The 25981-nt window shown below is 37.8% G+C and overlaps 3 protein-coding genes and 1 long non-coding RNA gene across 6 annotated transcripts in view; 1 reads left to right on the forward strand and 3 right to left on the reverse strand.

Annotated features, from left to right (window-relative positions):
• Nucleotides 1-31: 31 nt before the first annotated feature.
• On the forward strand, nucleotides 32-9054 carry LOC145217326 (uncharacterized). Of its 3 annotated transcripts, none has more exons than XR_013857361.1 (3): nucleotides 32-518; nucleotides 577-831; nucleotides 1938-9054. It is a non-coding gene; the product is annotated as an uncharacterized LOC145217326 (long non-coding RNA). The 3 variants fall into 3 exon arrangements; XR_013857362.1 differs by having other exon boundaries at nucleotides 32-426; XR_013857360.1 differs by having other exon boundaries at nucleotides 32-831.
• LOC145217318 (uncharacterized) lies at nucleotides 1158-6608 on the reverse strand. Its single transcript, XM_080084573.1, has 13 exons — nucleotides 6551-6608; nucleotides 6342-6474; nucleotides 5833-5996; nucleotides 5390-5510; nucleotides 4600-4763; nucleotides 4080-4203; nucleotides 3568-3731; nucleotides 3155-3281; nucleotides 2542-2705; nucleotides 2213-2333; nucleotides 1890-2062; nucleotides 1550-1664; nucleotides 1158-1396 (listed from the first exon to the last, which is right to left on the reverse strand). The coding sequence occupies exons 1-13, from the start codon at nucleotides 6594-6596 to the stop codon at nucleotides 1222-1224; spliced, it is 1791 nt and encodes a 596-aa protein (XP_079940699.1). The 5' UTR covers nucleotides 6597-6608; the 3' UTR covers nucleotides 1158-1221.
• Nucleotides 9055-10444: 1390 nt separating the features above from the next.
• Nucleotides 10445-25981, reverse strand: part of LOC145219929 (rhamnose-binding lectin-like) — a 36421-nt gene continuing 20884 nt past the window's right edge. Inside the window, exons 9-12 of the mRNA XM_080087225.1 lie at nucleotides 11412-11529; nucleotides 11098-11270; nucleotides 10773-10887; nucleotides 10445-10619 (exon numbers count right to left, since the gene is read on the reverse strand). Coding sequence (XP_079943351.1) covers nucleotides 10445-10619; nucleotides 10773-10887; nucleotides 11098-11270; nucleotides 11412-11529 — 581 coding nt within the window. The remainder of the gene's footprint in view (nucleotides 10620-10772; nucleotides 10888-11097; nucleotides 11271-11411; nucleotides 11530-25981) is intronic.
• On the reverse strand, nucleotides 18207-21099 carry LOC145218109 (uncharacterized). The gene is made up of 11 exons (XM_080085505.1): nucleotides 20950-21099; nucleotides 20694-20880; nucleotides 20445-20625; nucleotides 20203-20376; nucleotides 19966-20126; nucleotides 19692-19902; nucleotides 19496-19617; nucleotides 19216-19420; nucleotides 18753-19065; nucleotides 18371-18681; nucleotides 18207-18264 (listed from the first exon to the last, which is right to left on the reverse strand). The coding sequence occupies exons 1-11, from the start codon at nucleotides 21097-21099 to the stop codon at nucleotides 18207-18209; spliced, it is 2073 nt and encodes a 690-aa protein (XP_079941631.1).

The following is a 25981-nucleotide window of genomic DNA, read 5'->3' on the forward strand; positions in this document are numbered from 1 at the left end:
CAATGAGAGAACTGTAATTCACAGATTGTAAATAGAAACATCTCAAATGCAATGCAAGTTTTTAAAATCATACACTACATTTCGTTGCATTAAAGATAGTGATTTAAAGATTAGATTTAGTTTCTACTTGCAAAATTCTAAAAAGTTGTGTTAATTTGATTTTTTTTTTAAAAAGGGCTTACTGATCATTGGATTGTTAAGCTGGGGAAATTTCTCCCGCGTTTTTTGCCCAAAGGCAGAGGATCGTCAATGTCAACTCGTTTTGCAGGCATGGTTTATTCGATGCTAACATTTTGTTGGTAAGTTCTTCTTGATAAATCTCTATTAAATCATTACTGGCAAATACATCAAAAGGGAATTGTGATGTGCTGTTGGTTGATGGGTGGTTTTTGGGCAGTGACAATCATGGAAATTCATCGCTAGCAAGTAAGTTGTAACTTGTCACTAATAGTTTTTGTGGTGTTGAAACTATTAGGTGAAATTTGCTTCTAAAGAAATGGATCCATCTCTTCTAGCATGTAAGTGCTGCGATAACTAATGAATTTTTGCAGTATAATTATTTTTTCCTTAAAACAGGATACTGGTTGTATGACCACTGTAAAAAATGTTTGCCCAATGCCTGGAAGTACAAACAATAAATGGAAATTTTGCTCCTCAAAACCATTGGGAGTTTGTGACTATGCTCAACCTTATTGTGTGGAAACCATCAGTTTCATCATTGTACTTGGGAAAAGGAAAATTGGCTTTGGTCTATGCCACACAGTACAATTTCCTTCATAAATGTCACCACACCAGTGGATTTTATTGACTGAACTTAGCTTCAATGTTCAGGTAAATAATTTGATCAATACCATAATTGTTATGCATACCATCTTACATACTGTGCTCTTATTATGTTTGCAGGTTGCTAAAATAACTTATTTCATACTTTTTGTTTCCTTGACATGCACACAACAAAAATTTCATGGCACTGAATTAAAAAAGGGCAGTGGGTTTTGTTGCAGAAACAAAATCTTTTGCACTGGTGATATGTTGGCACATGGCTAAATAGTTTAAATTTTAAAGGTTTGGTTTAACTTATATTAGATTATTAAGGGTAACTACTATTCTTTCCTAACTCCTTCCATACTAAAGATCTCAACAAAGTACACATAGTGCAAGGTGCATTGAATATATTTGTACAATTAACAAGTCAATATCAATTTTCTATAACAGTTTGCTTTAAATGCAGTTGAACTTGATTTTAAGGAACTTGACAGTCCCATGGCATGGGTCGCCATATACATCATTTGATGCAGTTAGACTGCACCAGGTTTTTCCATCACAGCTTGTTTGCAGTTTGCCATAAGAAGTTGCTGCTTTGCAGTTTGAGTTGCTGATTGGTCCATTATTGCATCTGAAAGAAAAAAGTGTCAGTGAAAAAAACATAGGTGGTAGTTTATTATGGAACCCTTCATTTGTGTGCCATTGAGTATCTTTACAGATTGTTTGCCCCAAACAGTTTAAACAATGTTGAGTTTAGGCAAACATAATAGTTTCAACAACTTACGAGTATTCTTCATCTCTTCCGTAAAATCCATCAACCAAGTATATCTTTTTACCAGCTGGGCACTCGACTTTCAGGGAGTTGTGTTCACAGATTGTCACTTGGTTAGGGTTGTAAGCTAGAAATCAATCAGAATTGTGTTCTCCTTTTGCTTAAAATTTACTTTAAAAGTAGGCCTATGCTTCTTGTTCTGTTTCAAGTTTTAATTTATTGTCTCAGAAGATCCGGTAAAAAATTGTTAAGTATCATGTTGTTTCGGCAAAGATTTTAGAGTCAAGATATGGTAAATGCGTTGTTTTAGGTCGCTTTCTTTTTGCTGACTATTAGTTAAGAGTTAACTTACGACTTGCTACGCAGTAGTAGTCAAAATCGATGTATTTTTTGACTGTAGGACAGGGATCTCCGAAGATACCGTTCTGTGGCTGAAGAGTGCAGGATGGGTAATGGTGGCAAAGTTTGTTGATTTTTTGGTACGATCCACTCGCCTGGCAAGTGTTTTCTCGGTTGTGCGAGCACCTATATACATGTTGTTAATGTTTAAACATTATAATGATTTACATACATTTTATGTTTATAATATTGGCCACATTAATTTTGTTTCTTTTTACGCTATACAAGCATTTCAGTTACAACTTCATATTTGTCTTACGAAAAGTTGTTACTTACACACGCGAGTTAGTTCTGCCGTAATATGCCCTGTGAACTTCGATCACTTTGCCTTTTGGACAGTAGGCCTCCTTTGCAGGGGAATGTTCGCAGGCAACCACATTCTTGATAACTTGGGAAGCTGTAAAGCAAAAACTTGCTGGTAAACGGTTCGACAGTTTTGCATTAATAAACGATGTAACGCATAGCCCTTGTCCTATTATTTAGCTCCTGGGTGGCGCTAAAAGATTACCGTTTTTTAATCACAAACCCGTTTGTGTGCATAAATTAAGCGAGTCTTCTTTTTATGCAAGATTGTTAATGCGTTTCACAACTAACTTTTTACTTACTGCACTCGTATTTGACGTCGATGTATTTGACTACTCCGCCGCATGGGTCACCAAAGATCGAGTTTTTCGCACTCAGCACGCAGGATGTCTTTCCCTGGCAATTGTTTTTGATGATTCCTGGGGAGTTGCTCGCGTAACAGTTGTTGTTGGAGTTATAGCCGCAACTGATAAGTAAAACATAGAATTTATATGTTGAGTTCTTCGTAAGATGTTGTAAACGTGCACTAGAAATGTTGTACCCGAGTTTAAGGAATTTATGTGATGCACTCTAGGCCTTGAAAGTTTTGTTTTTGTCAAGTAAAACATAGAATCTATGTGTTAAATTTCTCTTAAAATGTTGTACCCGAGTATATGGGATTGATGTGATTTACTCGATCTAGGCTTTGGAATTTTAATGTAGTAATAAAGCAAAATAGTTACACTGTAAGTTTCGTTTTTGTCCCGTGAAACTGTAGGTCTATTATTTATTTAGGTGTTTAACTTTGGTTAGTTTCTTCAATCTACGCCTTTCAATTGGGTCCTTTTTCTCGCAAAAGAAACACTGCACTAGCAGTAGTTATTGAAGAGCAACTATTTGTTGTGCAAATTTGTAAGAGCTTTGTCTCATGCTTACACGTATGAGTCTGTCCTTCCGTAATATGCACTGATAATGTTGATGTATTTGCCTGATCCGCAACTGAGCGTCTTGTCGGGCTGGTGCTCGCATGCGATTATTTGGGAAAGTCCGCTGATGGTGTCCCCTGTAAAAACGTTTGTTAAAGTTGTAATACTGGCTAGTTGCTTTATTTCATTGATTTTTACAAACGTATTGTTGTGTAGGCCTTGAAGCAGGGATATTTGATCAAATATTACACAAAGCTGTAGCCTTTAAGATTATCTATGTGTTATACGTATATTTGTTAAATTCGATTTGCTTTGTACGTGGTAGACCATTGGTGTCAACCCAAGTAGGTGGGTGGCATCCTGATTTCAATAATGCTACTGCTGTATACTAATTGAACTGGTAGATACATTGTTACAACTTACGGCATCTGTATTTTAATTCGATGTATTTTTTAACTCCTCCACATGGGTCGCCAAAAACAGAGTTCTTTGGGCTCAGGACGCAGTAGTTCTTTCCATGACAGTTAGCTTTAATTTTCCCGCTAGACGAAGCTGCTTTGCAGTTTGTTTTGCCGTTGTTCCCGCAGCTACGAAAATATTTTGGTTACTTAAGTCTAAATCGAAGAAAATCTTGATAATCTCTATATCTGTTTTTACGTCTAAGAAAAGTTATGTTAAAGCGAAAATGTTAACTTAATATTACGCCATGCATGTATTACTTGAAAATGGTCCAAACATGCTCGGCCATAGATTTGATCAACATTATGTACGTATTAGGTGCCGGTTGTCAACTTTTGGGTAAATTGAATACTTAGTTTCCCGCAATGTTGGTAGCTAAATGGCGATATTCAGCAGGCATTAAGTTTACTTCGAAGCACGGTCTAGTCTTCTGTATGTTTTATTTCTTACCACTTTTGTATTTTACGATCACTTACGTATAAGCATTAGTTCTTCCATAATAAGCTTCTACCACGTCAATATATTCTCCAGCTGGACATCTGACAGTGACGTCAGGTTGGTGTTCGCAAGCCACAACCTGGTATGGGGGTGGTGGGGATTCTACATTAAAAAATACGCTTTGCTGTTAGGTTTTCTCGGATTTAACCGATTTTCGCTGGTGCTTTGGAATTCACTGTATGATGTTAATAAGACAGTTGGTTTTGCATTGTCATTGCAGGAGTATATTCTATCAGTTCAGTAATTCTTAATGTTCAGCAGCCTAAACCTCGGTTGTAGTCTGAACCGTTTGGACCAAAATAATTGGGCGAAGATCCGCATTAACCGAATAAAATGTCGATTAGTAGCCTTACCACATTACAATCATTTGTGCCCCGATTTTTGTCCGGATTATAGGCAAAGATTCGGATTAACATAGACTTAGCACAAAAGTTGCATGGACCGATAAAGTCATGTTACCGAAGTGCGTAGGTTATTATATTTATTTACTAGACTTACTGCATTCGTATTTGACTTCAATGTATTTTCTCACTCCGCCGCAAGGGTCTCCGAAGACTGAGTTTTTCGGGCTGAGTGTGCACCAGCTTCGTCCGTCACAGTTTCGTGTAATAATTCCGGGAGAGGAACCGGCCCAACAGTTGGTGTTGCCGTTGTAGCCACACCTAAAAGAAAGGGCGGGTTTTTAAGATGTATATGCATCTGTCGTCAGTGCTTTTTTCGTTAGAAATGTGTTTTCGAATCTAAAAGAAAGAGCGGGATTAAAACCTCTTTCAAGACCTAACAGTAGGCTATATATATCTTCTGTATTATCACACGACCATTGGTGCGCACTGCGTTATTTCTATCGCCTTTTTTGTGTGTGTTTCGCCGCCCTTTTCGCTTTATAATAACTTGTGTTTGCAATGTATGTCATTACCCTGATGAAGGTGTTTCGTATGGGACATCGAAACGTTGGCATATTACAATAAAAAACTGCCGGAAGAGCTAAAAATTCTGTTAATACGTTATGCCTGGCAGCAACAGTGTATTCATATCTTCTGTATATCTATCTTGATGTTTTTTCGTTAGAGATGTGTTTTAATGGCAATTAAACCCAGTCGATTTTGTGATAAGTCGCAGTGTCATACGCATGTACACCAGTGTAAAAACCGTGTTTCCATCCAGTAAGGGATTTATATTATTAAGGCGTCAGTTGAACATAAAGTGTTAATTTTGTCTTAAATCGGCTGTTTAACTTTGTGTCTTTTAACCAGGGTCTGGAAATATTGTTTGTAGCCTATAAACTTACGTGTATGCGTCTCTTCTACCGTAGTACGCACTGACAATCTTGATGTATTTTCCAGCAGGGCAGTCGATTCTTATATCATTGTTTTCACAGGTGACCACTTCGTAAGGCAAGGGTACAGCGGCTGTCGAAAAAACATTATTGTTTATGCGACTCTTTTTAAAGTTTTACTTCTGATAACAACGGTAAGGAAAAAACGCGTTTTTGATTAACCAAGTGATTTATGCATCAACCAGAAAATGTTTTGAGCTCGGTTGGCTAAGACGGCCCATTTGCCTCAAATTCATATGGTTAAACGTCTAATCTAAGCTTACATTCATACATCAGAAAGTGTAGCCTATTGGATGTCCCAGTTTGTAAAAGCAAGGATTGTTTTAACGATGCCAAAGATTTTTTGTGCTGTAATCAATATCGAAGCGTGTAATCATGTTAAAAACTGTACTTACTGCAAACGTAGACGAGCTCAATGTATTTTACGACTCCGCCACATGGATCGCCGAAAATGCCGTTTTGGGGCTTAAGGACGCAAGATTTCTTGCCCTGACAGTTTCTCTTGATAATTCCTGGTGACGAACGCGCAAGGCAGTTGGTTTTTCCGTTGTGTCCACATCTAGGTTCGATAAACAAATATTGGTTAATAAAATTCTTTCAATCATGGACCGTTTTAATTGTGGATAGGATTTTTTGTACTTAGTTTAAATCAAATCAGGGTTTTTAATTTATTTGAAATATAAAAGTCAAAGCCTGTTTGTAAAGTAGATTTGCCTTTGCAAACGATTTTAGCAAATAAGTATCGTCAAAACGCTTTTTTAGCAACGGCCATGGTTATTCTCTTGCTTTGCATATTTCAAGAAATAGCCTATATAGCCTACACCCTTGTTATGATGACTGCCCAACGTATGTCAAAGTACTATTGTGATTGAGGTGGTATTTTATCTATTGTAGCCTAACTTACGTGTTGGCGTCGTTTCTCCCATAGAAAGCACTTAAGACTTTGATGTATTTTCCATGCGGGCAACTCACAGTGCTATCTCCTTGATGTTCACAGGCGATATGCCGATAACCCATAGCTGGCAGCACAGCTAAAGCTAAAATAGAGAAAACATGTTATGTTAGATGTAAACAGCTGAATTTTGTTGATGATTTTACAAAAAAAGTACTTACCAACAAACATTGCCACGACAGCACATAACAATTGCAAAGAGTTCATGATTTCGTCTTCTCAAACGATAAAATTTCTATTCCTATTTGATTGGACAAAAAAGGTTAGCGCGTTTAAAACTCTTCAAAATGCACCATAAATGTATAAAATATTTTTGAACTATTTTATCCGAACAGAATTTACAACAGTTTACCGTTTTAAAATTAGGTTTTGCAAAGCCCTTTAACGACAGTTTTAGGCATCCGTAGCCTTTACTTATCTAGTACTGGTTGCTATGCGCTACCAGACTGGTCTGATTTTCTGGTTTAACTGTAGCCTTTTTATACCAAAATGTCGGTCAGCTCGTGATATATTTAGCTGGCGACCGGCGCACGATTAGTGATAATTGACAAGCGGTCGTCGCCGCCGGCAAAAAAATACCACATATGATTCATTTTCCTTCCCTTTTGGATTCGTAGAAATGTTTGGTGCAAAAACAACGTGCAAACAGGATTCTCGGAGTTTGCTGCTCAACTTTAAGCAAAGCTAATGATAAAAAACACGAAATAATTAAAGTAAAACTTCCTTTTATCCATTATTTTATAGCCATGATTATTAATTTTTCGTTAAAGCCACAACCAAAGTTTCTTTTTATTGCATAATGTGGAAAAATTTTGGATTGTGACTACTTGCAATTTACGAATTTGCACAGTTGCTTTAAAAAATTGATTTTTGTGCATGTTTTTGGTTTTGTGTGAAACATGCATTTGATTCTGTCTATGCTCTTGTTTTCTGTTTATAGCAAATTGTACAATTAGTAATGTGTAATGTTTGATCAACGCAATTAAAATTGTGAATTTAGTTCAAGGAAGCATCACCTGTGGCATGTCCTTGTTTTGCGATATCACTGTGACAAGTATTTTATCTCATAAACTTTACGAAAGGTTTTTTCCGATGCCGGTACTTCAGGCTATTCCGCTTCTACAAACCCACATAACTTGGCTCAAATAATCTTTCTTGGCTTACCAATAATCACGATGTATGTCATCTACAAAAATCCGATCTCATTGCCGTAAAAGCCCGGCGAAAAACGTGATTTCGTAGCAATTAGTGCGGTGCTATAGGTTGTCACGCACATCTTTACCGTGACTTGTTAAATGCAGTTCGTCGTCTTGTACCAAGAAATGAAGTGTCTTTAATTTAAAAACTAATTTGTAGTCATTGAGTTTGTCGTTTTTGTGCCTGCTCATTTGCACTGTTTGTTACTTAGGTTATTCTTAAACAATATCTGTACGGAATTGTCTGACTTTGAAACTAAAAATTGGCGATCTTGTTTCGGTAAACTTGTTTCAAATTTGTTTAAACCATTTATTTGTCTGTTGGGTAATGATCCAGTTCTCCATTTTGAAATTTTTCTGTTGTTTTGGAAGTGTGCAACGGTTTTCAAAATTCTACATGGATGCGTTAAAAAACGAGTTCTAAACTTGTGTATTTCAATTTTGTGGTGCAAGATCGTACAGTGCGAAACGTTTTTTTTTTATTGCAAGTATTCGATATTGTGTTAAAGGCGAGGACGTGTATTTGTTGCAGGGCAAGTACATCGCGCGCATCGCATAGTTTTGATGGCGTCATCGGTTTACCCCGCAGTCCTGTTTTAACCCGGCGGGCACGCTACAAGAAAATCTTCTTCTATTTCTGAAAACCAAAAATTTCGTACGCACAACTAAAATGCTAGCTGCTGATGTGATGAGTAAATAGCTAAAATAATTCCAACTTTCTGCAAGTTTGAATCACTTAACTTCCTGGTAGAACATATGTTTTTTGTTTTGTTCATAACAATCCCAGTTTTTGCACAAAGTAGGACGCGAACTCATTTGAACAAAAATTTAATTTTGAAAGTGCAATTATTTGGCAATCGTAGCTTTGTATGAAATCAGCATTATTGATCGATTTAGGTTATTGGCCCATCTAAGAATAACATTGAACTAATCCATAACAAAGAAAACTAAAGTTTAACAAATTCTATCTTTACGTTTTGTACGTAGGCCTACTTTGTAAAATGTCTTCAGTTTTCGCAACAGTGTCCCTGGAGCTAATATGAAGTCCCATCTTTGTACAAATATGTTGGTTTAAGTTAATATTATTGCCATTTATCGACTTTATAAATGGGGCCCTGTACGGGAGAATTAACAATATCAAAAGGCGCGGAATTTGTCAATAAAATGTCGGGAACCACCCTCGGAAAGCACTTTGTTTCATAAAGTGGTCTACTATATTTGTCCAACTTTTCATCGCGGTGAAAATTTGACACCGCACTTGCAAGTGAGGAGAAACGCCCTGTGGACACTGGACAAAACAAGGTCATTCTGATAAATGACGTCGTACATAATTGATGGTCAATAGTCAGCGTAATATTTTCGGTACCTCCCTCTGATTCTGTGTGTTGTTTTTACTTTTCCGCTTAAAAATATGATATTATTATTCAGTTTAATATGTAACTAGATATTATTAACCAAGTTGCAACACCTTCGCGTGTGTGTTTTAATTTGTTTTTTGTTGGTTTTAAAAGGGAGCTGTGATTGAATTTTTGTTGATCTTTTAATCCATGTGCCAATGCTTGGTTTTCAATGGGATTGTTGGCAAAACCTAGCAACGCCGTGGCTAGATTGCAGCTGCAGAATAAGTCGTGTTTTGTTACTCCTCTGCTCCAATTGTTTGCAGCAAAACGTTACTTCCATCATTTCCCACGCTACTGCCTTCCAAACAAAACAAACTCGTCTGAACTAAAATGCTTTAAAACTAAAATAATTAAGCTAATATGAGATTAACCCTATTATAGTTTTGCTGAACAGCGACAAAAGTTGCCTCTGTTTTTTTTATAAATTTTAACGTAGGTATTAGGCTACACACAATGTTTCACATTCATGCCGCACCAAAATTTTAAAGCTGTATACCAACACTGCAATTTCGCATATTGTCTACATTTTTAATGCTTATGTTGAGTACGTGAATCTTTAAAGGCAAGGTATTATAATGTTGTGAGGTTTTAGGTGAATATTTTCCATGCTTTCTATTAAGAGAACTTTGATGCCTATATTAGACCAGTGGTTTTTAACCGGTGGGAAATTTCAATGTTTTTCGGGGGAAATTATGTAAGTCGGGTAACCAAACTCCGGCTCGAGGGTCGAATCCGGCTTTGAATTAACCGTTGAAAGTTGCTTTACTAAATAAATTTGCGCAACAACATGTAAAATTAATAACACCAAGGTTTACAAGACACATACAAATTCAAAGGCCGTTTGTTACATCACAGAAAAGACTAAAAGTATCAATGACTTTGCTATGCTGCTAATAAAAACCTTTCCTTGGTTGATTGTGATGCAATAAATGACTATTGCACGCAGAGGAGACTAGCCTAGTCAATATTCCAAAAAGTTTAATCTCTCACAGAAGCACTATTCAAACTAAATAAGATTGCAATATACCTTTAAGGTCAAGACCAAATCGATTCACGAGATTTTTTCATTTGAAGATTAATTATTTTTTGTTAATGTAGGGCACAAAACATCATTATAAAAATAACAAATGGGAAATTTGAGGTTGGTGTTTGACTTTAGTGGGAAACCACACCGAAAAGGTTAAGAACCACTGTATTAAACCATTTTTGTACGAATTGCGCGTTCTTTGGTTTCTTAATTGTGTTAGTTCATACGTTTAATATGCTGCGGGAGGGTCAACTACCCAACCTTACTGCTGCGCCTACTACGACAGGCGTTACTCATAAGTTGATACAAACTTGACCTTTTTTCAAAAAAAGGTGTAGAGACGAAGACTTTGCACGCTTCAAACCAATTTATAACATTGAATATATTTGTACAATAAACAAGTCAGTATCAATTTTCTATGACAGTTTTGCTTTAAATGCAGTTGAACTTGATTTTAAGGAACTTGACGGTTCCATGGCATGGGTCGCCATATACATAATTTGATGCAGTTAGACTGCACCAGGTTTTTCCATCACAGCTTGTTTGCAGTTTGCCATAAGAAGTTGCTGCTTTGCAGTTTGAATTGCTGATTGGTCCATTATTGCATCTGAAAGACAAAAGTGTCGGTGAAACAAACATAGGTTGTAGTTTATTTTGGAACTCTTCATTTGTGTGCCATGGAGTATCTTTGCAGATTGTTTGCCCCAAACAGTTTAAACAATGTTGAGTTTAGGCAAACATAATAGTTTCAACAACTTACGAGTATTCTTCATCTCTTCCGTAAAATCCATCAACCAAGTAAATCTTTTTACCAGCTGGGCACTCGACTTTCAGGGAGTTGTGTTCACAGATTGTCACTTGGTTAGGGTTGTAAGCTAGAAATCAATCAGAATTTTGTTTTCCTTTTGCTTAAAATTTATTTGCTTCTTGTTCTGTTTCAAGTTTTAATTTATTGACTCGAAGATCCAGTCAAAAATTGTTAAGTATCATGTTGCTTCGGCAATATTTTAGAGTCAAAAGACGATAAATGCGAGGTTTTATGTCTTCGTTTCTTTTTGCTGACTTTTAGTTAAGAGTTAACTTACGACTTGGTACGCAGTAGTAGTCAAAATCGATGTATTTTCCCACTGTAGGACAGGGATCTCCAAAGACACTGTTCTGTGGCTGGAGAGTGCAGGATGGGTAATGGTGGCAAAGTTTGTTGATTTTTTGGTACGATCCACTCGCCTGGCACGTGTTTTCTCGGTTGTGCGAGCACCTATACATGTTATTAATGTTTAAACAATCTAATGATTTACATACATTTTATAATATTGACCACATCAATTTTGTATCTTTTACCCTACACAAGCATTTCAGTAACAACTTCATATTTGTCTTACGAAAAGTTGTTACTTACACACGCGAGTTAGTTCTGCCGTAATATGCCCTGTGAACTTCGATCACTTTGCCTTTTGGACAGTAGGCCTCCTTTGGGGAATGTTCGCAGGCAACCACATTCTTGATAACTTGGGAAGCTGTAAAGCAAAAACATTTTGGTAATCTAGTGGTACAGTTTTTCAGCATATGTTGTAACGTATCGCCCAGGTCTATTATCTTGCGACTAGATTCTGGCTTTATGTAGGCGAGGGCGGCGCAAAAAGATTAGCCTTTTGGGGTACAACATTATGTTTTTGTGCATTATGTAGCAGCATGAACACTAACTCTGCTCTAAAAATACATGAACTCTAGCACATACCCCTTTCTGCGCATAAGTTAAATGCGTCTGTCGCTGGTACAAGATGGTTATAATGCGTTTCATAACTAACTTTTACTTACTGCACTCGTATTTGACGTCGATGTATTTTTCTACTCCGCCGCATGGGTCGCCAAAGATTGAGTTCTTCGCACTCAGCACGCAAGACTTCTTTCCCTGGCAATTGTTTTTTATGATTCCTGGGGAGTTGCTCGCGTAACAGTTGTTGTTGGAGTTATAGCCGCATCTGATAGGAAAAACATAGAATTTATATGTAAATTTATCATAAGATTATGTAAATGTGCACTAGAAATGTTGTACCCGAAAGGAATTCATGTGATGTACTCTAGGCCTTAAAAGTTTGTTTTTGTCAAGTATAACATAGTGAAACAGTAGGCCTATTATTTAGGTGTTTAACTCTAGTTAGTTTCTTAAATACGCCTTTCAATTGGGTCCTTTTTATTCGCAAAACAAACACTACACTAACAGGAGTTATTGAACAGCAACTATTTGTCCTGCAAATTTGTAAGAGCTTTGTCTTTTGCTTACACGTATGAGTCTGTCCTGCCGTAATAGGCACTGATGATGTTGATGTATTTGCCTGATCCACAGCTGAGCGTCTTGTCGGGCTGGTGTTCGCATGCGATAATTTGGGAAAGTCCACTGATGGTGTCCCCTGTAACAACGTTTGTTAAAGTTGAAATACTGGCTAATTGCTTTATTTCATTGATGTTTACAAACGAATTGTTGTGTAGGCCTTGAAGTAGGGATATTTGATGAAATATTACACAAAGCTGTAGCCTTTAAGATTGTCTATGTGTTATACGTATATTTGTTAAATTCGATTTGCTTTGTACGTGGTAGACCATTGGTATAACCCAAGTAGGTGGGTGGCATCCTGATTTCAATAATGCTACTGCTGTATACTATTTGACCTGGTATACAATGTTGCAACTTACGGCATCTGTATTTTAATTCGATGTATTTTCCAACTCCTCCACATGGATCGCCAAAAAAGAGTTCTTTGGGCTCAGAACGCAGTAGTTCTTTCCATGGCAGTTAGCCCTAATTTTTCCGCTAGACGAAGCTGCTTTGCAGTTTGTGTTGCCGTAATTCCCGCAGCTAAGAAAATATTTGGGTTACTTCCTAAGTCCAAAGTTTTTTAAACGTTTAAGAAAACTTTCTGGTAATGCGAAAAAATTATTAATACGGGATACATGTTTATTTTGAATATGATCAAGTCCTATTTGGCCATTGATTGGATTAATAATTGATTGATTAAAAGACATAACATTAGGTGTTGGTTGTACGGAATACTTTTTAACTTAGAAATTGGATGCTCAGATCCCCGCAATGTTGTTGGTTTAACGGTGATTTTCAGCAGAAATTAAGTGTTCTTTGAATTACTGTGTGGAGTTGGTTATGTTTCTCGACGCTTACACATGTTTTCACAATCACTTACGTATAAGCATTAGTTCTGCCATAGTAAGCCTCCACCACGTCAATATATTCTCCAGCTGGACATCTAACAGTGACGTCAGGTTGGTGTTCGCAAGCCACAACTTGATAAGGCGGTGGTGGGGATTCTAGATGAAAAAATACGCTTTGCTGTTAGGTTTTCTCGGATTAAATCGATTTTTGCTGGTGCTAATTGGAATTCACTGTATGATGTCAATAGAACAAATTGATTTACATTGTCATTACAGTGTTACAGCCTATTGCTTCAGTTCAGTGATTCTTAAACTACAGTATAAACCCCGGTTAATCCGGTTTAAACTAGAGATGTACCGAATATTCGGTTTGCCGAAAACTCGGCAGAATCGGCTACTTTTGCAAAGATTCGGTTTCGGCTGAACAATTTGTTGCGATTCGGCCGAAACCGAACCTTTTACGAACACTCGTTTAAAGCGTTAAACGTGTCTTTTCTGCGTAGTACCAACGAAAATTGCGGCAATCAATATATAGTTTAACACATTATCGCTTTTCCCACAGCAGGCAAACAAACAGTAATTCATTATCGGTTTTGGCATCATGCTTGGTGCAATGTTAAACCCCACAGAACTAAAATGAGGACGAAACACAAGTATTCTGCATTTATTGCCTGGTAGATAAACTTGTGTTTTCATGTTAAACGCGTAGCGTACGACAGCGTGACGTCATAAATGATTCGGTTAATTCGGCCGAATTTATTCGACAAAACCGCCGAATATTCGGTTTCGGCCGAATCAAAATATCGCCGATTCGGTACGTAACTAGTTTAAACTAAAAATGGTCCTAATTGGGCTAAGATCCTGATTAACCGATAACGAATAGTTAAAGCCTGTTCACATTACAATCATTTGTCCCTCGAATTAGACGAAGATCTGGATTAACTGAATCCGGTTTAATCGAGGTTCATAACTATATATAAGTGTGCTCATAAAATGTTTGCTCCATATACAAACATTGAATTGGCACAAAAATACCTTTAACCTTATGCTATTTCATTTATTCACTTGACTTACTGCATTCGTATTTGACTTCAATGTATTTTCCTACTCCACCGCAAGGGTCTCCGAAGACTGAGTTTTTCGGGCTAAGTGTGCACCAGCTTCGTCCGTCACAGTTTCGTGTAATAATTCCGGGCGACGAACCGGCCCAACAGTTGGTTCTGCCGTTGTAGCCACATCTAAAAGAAATAGCGGGTTTTAAACATATTTTATGATACATATACGCGTGCTGTCGATGCTTTATTTCGTGATGTTAGAGATGTGTTTTTCATGGAAATTAAACCCAGACGATTTTGGGATAAGTAAACCTGTCTAAAAACCATGGTTTTCGACACGATAATGCACATATTATTAAGGTGTCAGTTGAATAAAAAAAAAGCGTTCGCTGCTATGAATAATTCTTCATGCTATGCTAATGCTAAAAACAAACAACATAATTCAAAAAACATCCAAAATCCAATTTATAGGCCTGGCTAACTATGATCCTTTTTATCCATTATTTTATAGCCATGATTATTAGCCTATTTCTCGTTAAGGCCACAACCAAAGTTTCGTTTTACATGAGGTGGGATAATTTTTGGATTATAACAGGTTTGCAATTTGAAAAGTGGTACAGTCACTTTCAAAAATTGTTTTTTGTGCATCTTGGTTTTGTGTGAAACATGGATTTTGATTCTGTCTGTGCTCTTGTGTTCTGTTGCAGCAATTTGTACAATTGGAAGCGTCGAATGTTTGATCAAAGCAAATGAAATTGTAAATTAAGTTCAAGACAGCACCAGCTGTGGCATGTCCTTGTTTTGCGATATCACTGTGACCAGTATTTTATCTCATAAACTTTACGAAAGGTTTTTTCCGATGCCGGTACTTCAGGCTATTCCGCTTCTACAAACCTACATAACTTGGCACAAATAATCATTGCTGGCTTACCAATAATCACGATGTCTGTCTCCTACACAAATCCAATCTCATTGCCGTAAAAGCCCGGCGAAAAACGTGATTTCGTAGCAATTAGTGCTGTGCTATAGGTTGTCACGCACATCTTTACCGTGACTTGTTAAATGCAGTTCGTCGTCTTGTACCAAGAAATGTACAAGTGTCTTTAATTTAAAAACTAATTTGTAGTCATTGAGTTTGTCGTTTTTGTGCCTGCTTATTTGTACTGTTTGTTACTTAGGTTATTCTTAAACAATATCTGTACGGAATTGTCTGACTTTGAAACTAAAAATTGGCGATCTTGTTTCGGTAAACTTGTTTCAAATTTGTTTAAACCATTTATTTGTCTGTTGGGTAATGATCCAGTTCTCCATTTTGAAATTTTTCTGTTGTTTTGGAAGTGTGCAACGGTTTTCAAAATTCTACATGGATGCGTTAAAAAACGAGTTCTAAACTTGTGTATTTCAATTTTGTGGTGCAAGATCGTACAGTGCGAAACGTTTTTTTTATTGCAAGTATTCGATATTGTGTTAAAGGCGAGGACGCGTATTTGTTGCAGGGCAAGTACATCGCGCGCATCGCATAGTTTTGATGGCGTCATCGGTTTACCCCGCAGTCCTGTTTTAACCCGGCGGGCACGCTACAAGAAAATCTTCTTCTATTTCTGAAAACCAAAAATTTGGTACGCACAACTAAAATGCTAGCTGCTGATGTGATGAGTAAATAGCTAAAAAAAATTCCAACTTTCTGCAAGTTTGAATCACCTAACTTCCTGGTAGAACATATGTTGTTTGTTTTGTTCACAACAATCCCAGTTTTTGCACAAAGTAGGACGCGAACTCATTTGAACAAAAATTTAATTTTGAAAGTCCAATTGTTTGGCAATCGTAGCTTTGTATGAAATCAGCATTATTGATCGATTTAGGTTATTGGCCCATCTAAGAATAACATTGAACTAATCCATAACAAAGAAAACTAAAGTTTAACAAATTCTATCTTTACGTTTTGTACGTAGGCCTACTTTGTAAAATGTCTTCAGTTTTCGCAACAGTGTCCCTGGAGCTAATATGAAGTCCCATCTTTGTACAAATATGTTGGTTTAAGTTAATATTATTGCCATTTATCGACTTTAAAAATTGGGCCCTGTACGGGAGAATTAACAATATCAAAAGGCGCGGAATTTGTCAATAAAATGTCGGGAACCACCCTCGGAAAGCACTTTGTTTCATAATGTGGTCTACTATATTTGTCCAACTTTTCATCGCGGTGAAAATTTGACACCGCACTTGCAAATGAGGAGAAACGCCCTGTGGACACTGGGCAAAACAAGGTCATTCTGAGAAATGACGTCGCACATAATTGATGGTCAATAGTCAGCGTAATTTTTTTGGTGCTTCCCTCTGGCTCGGTGTGTTGTTTTTACTTTTCCGCTAAAGTCATGTCATTGTTATTCGGTTTAATATGTAACTACATATTATTAACTTTAAGTTACCATACCTTCGGGTGTGAGTTTTAATTTGGGCTCTGCTGGTTGTAGAAGAATGATATGATTGAATTTTTCTTTATTTTCAATCCATGTGAATGACAGGCAGTGTCAATGCATGGTTATATGCAACGGGCTGGTTGGCAAAACCTAGTAACGCCGTGGCCAGATTGCAGTTGCAGCTGCAAAAAAATCGTGTTTTAATACACATCTCTTCAATTGTTTGTAGCAAAACGTTACTTCCGTCATTTTCCACGCTAACGCCTTCCAAGCAAAATAAACTCGCCTGAACTAAAATGCTTAAAAACTAAAATAATGACAGAAATATTAATCTTGGTCTGGCGCGTGCAGATGTAAATCACGACTTGGGTTCCTAAATCCGTTCCGGAAATGGAAGTATTAGGATAACTAGTTTTTCTAAACAGCAACAAAAGTTGCCTCTGTTTTTTTGTAAATTATTACCAATTGGTATTACACACAATGGTTCATTCATGCAAAGGTGCAGAACAACCCTGCAATTTTGCAAAAAAATACTTTTTTTGCGTAATCTTTAAATGCAAGGTTTAAAATGTTGTGAAGTAGTAGGTTATTATTTTCGATTAAGAGAAGTTTGATGTCTACTATTTGACCAGTTTTAGACAATTTGCATGTTTTCTTAATTGTGTTAGAGGTTTCTTAATTGTGTTAGATCGAAAAACATACGTTTTATGTTTGTGTATGACCTGTTTGTTTGTTTTTTCTTTTTTTCAAAACAAATGGTATGAAAAGATCACACTGATCAGGGTTGTGCAATCTTTGTTACTGTGGAGCCAAATATAATTGCCATGATTAGATCGTTGGCTGTACAATCATATAACACAAGGTGATTATTTTTCTTTGTCTTCGTACCAAATATGCCTAAATCAAGCCGCATGTTATATGGTTCCGGAAAATAGCACCGGGCACATTGATCTTCTCAAAAATATATTATAACGGGACTCGTTTGTCAGCACATTTGAAATCTAAACTCCTCTGCGGGCCGAACCACCTTCAACCAATCGGCCGTATTTAGCCTGCGGACCGCTGGTTACACCCCTGCATTAAACAATTGACCGTGAATTGACTACATTTTTTATGAAAAAAAAAACGTTTATTTTTTTTATAAAAAACAACAACATTCCATTTCATTTTCTTTTTTTTAGTAAATGCGTTTCTTGAAAACATCATTAGCGCTTATAGAACTTTTTGCAAAGAACGTTTTGCAATTTCTAAAATCAAAGGCTTTTGATCGTTGTGTAGTGTGTTTTACTACCCTTGCCACAATTCAACATAATGATATCTGACTCTGCCTTCATAAAAAGGTTTTATTTTCTTCATTTTTTTCAACATCAAGCGATCAGTCTGAAATTTCTCTAAACCTTCTGCTTGTTCTTGTTATTTTTGGAAGAGGCCACTTTCGTTGTTTTTTTTCAGACCAAAAAACTTGCAAGTAAACACAAATTGAGTTCATTTGGGTGTTACTTTATTTCACCGCAAATTTCACTGTGCACCGCTTAGTGCGTTTACATTGCTGGTTTACTTGCAGTAAGTGTAGTATCCACGGATGTACCTGATGCGGTAGCTGTAGCAAGTGCTGAAAAAACAAGAAAACAGATGGTTATAAGTTTGCTTTGAGCGTGTCAAATCTTCGTCTCTACATCTTTCTTCAAAAAAAAAACGTCAGGTTTTAATAAACTTACGTGTAACGCTTGTAGTAGTAGGTGTAGCAGTTGGCGGTTGGGTAGCTGACCCTCCAGCTATAGTAGCTGCCAAAGCAGTAGGTTGGCATGCAGAAAGTAGCAACACGGCACTTGTAGTTGCATGAATAATGGTGAACCAATTGATCGAGAATGGTTGACCAGCAGGTGTCGAACTCCTTGATGATTTCGTCGCAGTAGTACATCAAATCGTAAGTGTAGTAATACTTGACGGTGCTGGCGCATTGGGGAAGTGGATCACCACTGTATAACTTCAGCATATCGACGTAGGCATCGAAGTGACAGTTCTTGGCCTAAATGTTCAATACAAATACGTGAGTATTGGTGCGACGCTGCTTATAGATTTATTAAAAACGTGTTATACCTCACGGATGTGATCGATAAGGGCCTGTCTCTGCTTGTCACGGCTTTCACCCAATTTCTTTTTGTAATCGGCGATCTTGGCGGTGCGTGTGGCCAAACATTCGGTGTACTTATCGGTGACAGTCTTGATCATTCCGTTAACCCTGGTCCTGTACTCGTTGATACTCTTGTTGAAAGCATCAACGCACTTTAAAAGGCTAGCTAAAAGTTGGTCCTTGTATTCCCCAACAGCCTTTTCACGCTTGTCTTTGAGTTCGGCGGTTAGTTCGGCAACCTTGGCCTTCTGGGCATCGGTCAAAACTGTGCTGTTGTTGCTATAAAGCATACACAAGATAAGTTAAGTACCAAGAGTTTTCTTTCTTTTGCAAGTCGTAAACATGTGATATAATAAACCAATCAAGAATTTCTGGAACGTTTAACATGTAATACTTTCCCCATGTCAGAAATACAAATATGTGACTTACTAGCAAACGTATTGAGCAATGAGGTTTTGGATCACCCATTCGTGTCTCTGTTTGATGATTTCGTTGTACTTGTCGCAGTATTCAACGTGGTAATCAATCCACTTGTTCTTCCACACAACAAACTTGTCAACAATAGATTTAGAGTGGACTCTGAGCTTTTCTTCGAGTTCCGCTTTGATGTCCTCAACAGGCTTGTGAAGCTTGGCTGACAAAAAAAAAATAAAGTTGTGGTTTAATTCACAATTTACAGCTTTTCGTTATGATTGCATGTGTAACTTACAAAGATCGCAGGTCGACAAACCCTTGTAGGTGGTCTTGCTCCAGGAATATCTGAATGGTCCCACGCTGCGGTAACTCTTGAATGTGATTCTGCTGTAGCAGTACCACTGTCCCAAAGAACGGCTGCAAACAACAAACACATTTCATTGCCATTATCATTCCACGAAACGGTCTGCAAGGAGGAAGGAAAGATTATCTACCATGAGCTGAAGTAGGATCTTTTGTAGAAGCGAAGACAGCTGTTGGAGAGAATGCAGCGGTAAGCGCATCTGTAGAAGGTCACCAAACGGACTTTGTATTGGTAGAGTTTGTTGGAGTATTCCATGAGAGTGTATTTCATGGGATAGCATTCCTTCTTTTCAAATTCATTGATCAAGTCGTTGACCTTGTACATCATCCAGTTGTTTCCTTGAAAAGACACAATATTGATATAATTGAATATTGAATTATTATTATTATTTGCCAATTTACCATGGACTCTTTCGAGGGCCTTTCTGTATTGCTGGGAGCGGCACTTGACAACAGACATGAGATACTGCCAATACTTGTTGACGTATTCTCCGATCTTTTGGGTGAGTTCCTTTTCGTATTCGGCAATCTTTTCGCTTCTGGTCACCAGACACTTTTCAGCACTGGAAAAATATTTTCACGGTAATTGGAGAGGATATTTCATAAATTATGCGTTGATTTTTTGGTAAGTGAACTTACTTGTCAAGAAGTTGCTTGTGGTAGTTGCTGATAAGGGTGATTTTTTCAATCAAGGCATTGTAGTATCTGTTGATGGCATCAGATCTAATTTGGTCCAACTTATCGTTGTATTCCTTGATTTTTTCATCTCTCTGTTTGATGAGTTCTTCTTTTTGAGCTTCAGTGTAAGCACACCTTTAAAATTAAAATAATTCTTTCTGTTATTTAGGGTTATGGGGTACTCAATGTAAATACCAACTTACTCAATGCTGTAAGCGTAATATCTGGTCATGTAGTTTTTAAAGTACTCCTTGTACTCGGCGTGGCAGGCATCGACGCGGGTAAGCCACGCGTTCTTCTCGGCGTACAACTTATCGGCGATTTTGTAAAGAGCTTCTGAGAGCAAGTTGCTCATTTCCTTCTTTACATCCTCGACGGGAGTTTCTGAAATATTTTTCCTGAGTTAATGTTCAAATTGCTACTTTTATATCTTACAGAAAACCTTATCTTACCGTTCCATCCATCCTTGCCACAGTCATCTCCAGGGTAGACCTTAAGGATTGGGGCGTAGAACTGGGAGCTGCACCAGGTGTTAAGGAAAGAGATGCGGTAGTAGTAGGTCTTGGCGCCGGGGAAGACACAGAAGTTTTGTCGGTAGAAGTAAGAATAGGAGTAGGAGCAGTAAGCTGCGTTGGTGGCCTGAAATAAAACACAACGGTTTAGAGACTTACTTGGAAACTTACTGTTTCAAAGCGTCGATGAACTCACGGCAATGCACGCCAGAAGAACGAGCAACAATTTCATCTTCGTTTCTTTCCAATGAATTTCTTCCTTGGTGATTCGAAATCTGAATGATTTTCCAGGGACACCAGTCGTACATTTATACTCGTTTAAGTGCATGGCGATGACGCTCAACATTGGTTGTTGGATCAACAAAGTCACTCAACAAGTGCAATCATTTGGGGCGTCACACATTTCTGACCAATCAGAACCCTGACAAACATGTGTTGTTGCATTTGGACATTGCAGTTTAAAATTACAACCGCCATCGCTACCGCATCAACAAGAGCGCCGACTTCACCAACCAGCCGTATGATTTGTATTAAAATCAAGTTTGTCTTGTGGATTGTAGCCGCACTTATGCATTGCAGGATGTTGTTTCAATGCCCACTCATTTTCAAGGTCCTCAATGCACTTTGAGTGCTTTTGGTGATGAGAGGGGGTTATGTTGTGTTGATTGCACAATAACAGTTTGTTTTTGCTCGGGAAACAGTTATTTCGTTGAACATGCTTCGTGTTGCGCACGTTGGCAGGAATGCATCAAGTGGTGTGAATTGCGCAAGCTGAAATTTGCTATTTGCAAACGAAAAATAATGCTGCAATAGAAGGTTTTGCAGCATATAGATTTCATCCCTACTATCTTCCTGACACGGGCTGTGTCAAAATCGATATGCCCCCAAAGTACTAAATGGTTTTGGAGAATTTATGTTATAAGGCGATTTTGAAACACAATAGTCGAGTAGCGTTTTTGTCTGTAATCAGTTTGTTCCGATTTACAGTTACCAAATCTCTACCTTAAACACATTAACGTGAAAAAGGCATCACTGTTAAATTTGCAAAGCTTTCAAAAATACCTGGAATTTGTGCGGAGACTGACAAGTGAAACTTTAAATCATGTGGATTGGAACCTACTTATATACGAGAAACTGATTGTAAATTAGCCTAAAAGCTGCATGCATCGTTACGGTAGTTAAACAGGTAGTCTAGGGCTAATATTGTATTATAGCAGTGGTTCTTAACCGGTGGGAAATTTCCCACTAGTGGGAAATTTCATGTTTTCGGAGGGAAATTATGTAAGCTTGAAAAGAGCAAACTCGCGCTCAAAGGTCGAATCCGGCTTGAATTAACCATTCAAAGTTACTTTACTAAAATTTTTCTACAACAACATGTAAGATTAATTTTACTAAGGTTTACAAGACACATACAAATCCAAAGGCCATTTGTTACATCACAGACGAGACTAAAACCATCAACGACTTTTCTATTGTGCGCGAATAAAAGCCTTTCCTTTGTTAATTGTGATGCAATAAATAATTAATGCAAGCAGAGCAGACTCAGTATTCCAAATAGTTTAATCTCTCACAGAAGCACTATTTAAACTCAAAAAGATTGCAGTATACCTTTAGGGTCCAGACCAAATCGCTCCACAAAATTATTTTATTTAAAAAATATTTTTTTGTTAACTTAGGGTACAAAACATGATTTTAAAAATAACAGAGGGGGAAATTCGAAGTTGGTGATTGACGTTATAGTGGGAAACCACACAAAAAGGTTAAGAACCACTGTATTATAGGATCATTCATGGACACAAGGACGCATTTAATTGGGTCCTTGAATGATTGCGTTCAGACATACACAACTTCGCCGATGAATGGAGTTGAGTTGAGTTTATTTCGCTTGATGAAAGACACAATTGCACTAAACAATCACCAATACAGAAATAGCTGCTCCACGTTACGGCGCGCAAAAAAGTGTCGGGCACAATTGATGAATAGTCGCACAACGCGCTGCAGCTACATCGTATTATAAGGCGTAATAATTGTGTTGTGTCTCGCCCGTTAAGGCCTTGTGACTCTTTGCACGATGATGCAAGCTTACATTCTCAAGTGTTTCCGTTTTAAAAAAAACTTGGCCGAATGGTCCGGCGCGCCTGACCCATATACAGACATAAAAAACTTTTTGGGATTCGTCCCAGGTAGTCCCCTGGGTTCGTGAAAAAAAGGAAAAAATTAACAACAAATTTAAGCCTTTCTTTTATTATGGTGTCAAACGCGTTTCTTACATCCACAAATATTTGCCATATGTAGTTCAACTTTATAGATTTCATGCCCAACACGCGAATTTATACGGGTCGATGTCCCGAAATTTCGGATAATTTATCGCCCCTAAAGTTGTTGTTTTATTTTCCTTGAAAAGAAATAGCCAGGCCTATATAGGCTATATTCATTACCCTTTTCGTTTAAACTGTAATGTAGCCTATAGTAACGATAACTGAATTAGATTTATAGCCTTTAGCAGTGGATGGTGCAGAGTCGTAAGGGGGGCTGGGCTTTTAAAGCCGGGTTCGGGCTTAGGTTTTTTTTAACAGACCTGATTCGGACCTGATTTTACACTCTGCGTCAGTATTTTATTAAATAAATTTGACGAGCTAAGTAGCTAGTTGCTGGACCTAACCTAATGTTAAACAGCCCTAAAACGCCTTGTTAAAGACCATTTGTCTATTGTGTTTGTTGTTTTGGTCGTTCTTGAGGCTTTAATACAGGGGTGTCCAACTCGTGTCCCGCAGAAAGGTTCTCAGTGGCCCGCGCGATATTTTTCGAAATGACTTATATTATGAACTTTAACGCTTGCTCAATTTGGCGATCTTACATTCCGAGGATTGGCATTTATTGTTTGCTTTATTTCTTTATCAATAGAGTATTACACAATTGTTGAAGTTATTTTTATTACATCACAATGCACATTGTTACGCATTACAGTTTCTGCATTATTACGTCACAATCTTACTCTTGCTTCAAGAGTCAGTCAGTAATATTTCTTGCTTCATTGATGTACATCTGATATCAAACACTTGCCAGAAACCCATTTAGCGGTGAAATATCTTCCGCACTCTGCAATGATATAGATTATGCCAAATAGAAACAAAAAGCAAGAAACGGTAGCACAGGAGTTCCAAACTTGTGGTACGCGTACCACTAGTGTTACGCGAAGGTTTTTAAGTGGTAAGTGAGTAACTTTCGATTTTGCACAAAAACCTGGATTCACAACTTTATATTTGTTCGACCAATTGATGGACAGTAAACAAAAACAATATTCAAATTAAATTTAGTTGTGGTGCTTTAGTGTTATTTTTTTAAGCCCATATTATTATTCTGAATAAAATATAATTCGATCAAATTAGTTGTTCTGCAAGAAGTGGTACGAATGGCACTACAGAGCGTGCAGGTGGTACGAGATCGTAAAAAGGTTGGGAAACCCTGCGCTAACAGTATATTCTGAGAAAAGTGAGTATGTGGACATACATTTACAGATTACAAATTAGCAGTAAACACTCAAGTGGCCCGCGCAATCATTCGTACACCGCATGTGGCCCTTTGGCCAAAAAAGTTGGACGCCCCTGCTTTAATATATAGGCCTGTCAATCAAACTTTTGGTCCTAAACGGGCTTCTTAAACACGATTTGGGTTCGGGCCGGGTTTCGCAGCAAACTGATAGCGCCTTTGGTCAATCGATGCTCCATTTATTCAAAACCGCCTTGATAATCCAGAACGATAATTTTTTTACGTGAATACGCAATTTTGCATGATTTGCCAAATAATTGGGTCAATTGGGATTGAGGAATGATGGCTTTTCCACGTTAATGTATACAAAGTGCAGCTGAACACAGACAAAAATGTCACTCGAATATTGTGTTTACTACTTTAAAATCCAAAGTGTTATTTTTAGTTTTGGGGAGCGTTTTGATCTATGACACAAATTTTACCACCTGCTGCACGTGCTTCATTACTATTGCAGAGATTGAAACATCAATTTGCAACGAGAAAATATAGTTCATTGGTAGTTTCGCAATTCACACCACTTGATGCATAAGCTTCGTGAGCAAAAAACAACTTTATCCGACGCAATGAACAAACTGTTATTGTGCAATCAACACAACACAACCCCTCTCATCACCAAAAGCACTCAAAGTGCATTGAGGACCTTGAAAATTAGTGGGCATTGAAACAACATCCTGCAATGCATAAGTGCGGCTACAATCCACAAGACAAACTTAATTTTAATACAAATCATGCGGCTGGTTGTTGAAGTCGGCGCTCTTGTTGATGCGGTAGCGATGGCGGTTGTAATTTTAAACTGCAATGTCCAAATGCAACAACACATGTTTGTCAGGGTTCTGATTGGTCAGAAATGAGTGACGCCCCAAATGATTGCACTTGTTGAGTGACTTTGTTGATCCAACAACCAATGTTGGGCGTCATCGCCATGCACTTAAACGAGTATAAATGTACGACTGGTGTCCCTGGAAAATCATTCAGATTTCGAATCACCAAGGAAGAAATTCATTGGAAAGAAACGAAGATGAAATTGTTGCTCGTTCTTCTGGCGTGCATTGCCGTGAGTTCATCGACGCTTCAAAACAGTAAGTTTCCAAGTAAGTCTCTAAACCGTTGTGCTTTATTTCAGGCCACCAACGCAGCTTACTGCTCCTACTCCTATTCTTACTTCTACCGACAAAACTTCTGTGTCTTCCCCGGCGCCAAGACCTACTACTACCGCATCTCTTTCCTTAACACCTGGTGCAGCTCCCAGTTCTACGCCCCAATCCTTAAGGTCTACCCTGGAGATGACTGTGGCAAGGATGGATGGAACGGTAAGATAAGGTTTTCTGTAAGATATAAAAGTAGCAATTTGAACATTAACTCAGGAAAAATATTTCAGAAACTCCCGTCGAGGATGTAAAGAAGGAAATGAGCAACTTGCTCTCAGAAGCTCTTTACAAAATCGCCGATAAGTTGTACGCCGAGAAGAACGCGTGGCTTACCCGCGTCGATGCCTGCCACGCCGAGTACAAGGAGTACTTTAAAAACTACATGACCAGATATTACGCTTACAGCATTGAGTAAGTTGGTATTTACATTGAGTACCACAAAACCCTAAATAACAGAAAGAATTATTTTAATTTTAAAGGTGTGCTTACACTGAAGCTCAAAAACAAGAACTCATCAAACAAAGAGATGAA

The sequence above is a fragment of the Phallusia mammillata genome, chromosome 3 (genome assembly GCF_965637545.1).
Source record: "Phallusia mammillata chromosome 3, kaPhaMamm4.hap1.1, whole genome shotgun sequence".
NCBI lineage: Eukaryota > Metazoa > Chordata > Ascidiacea > Phlebobranchia > Ascidiidae > Phallusia > Phallusia mammillata.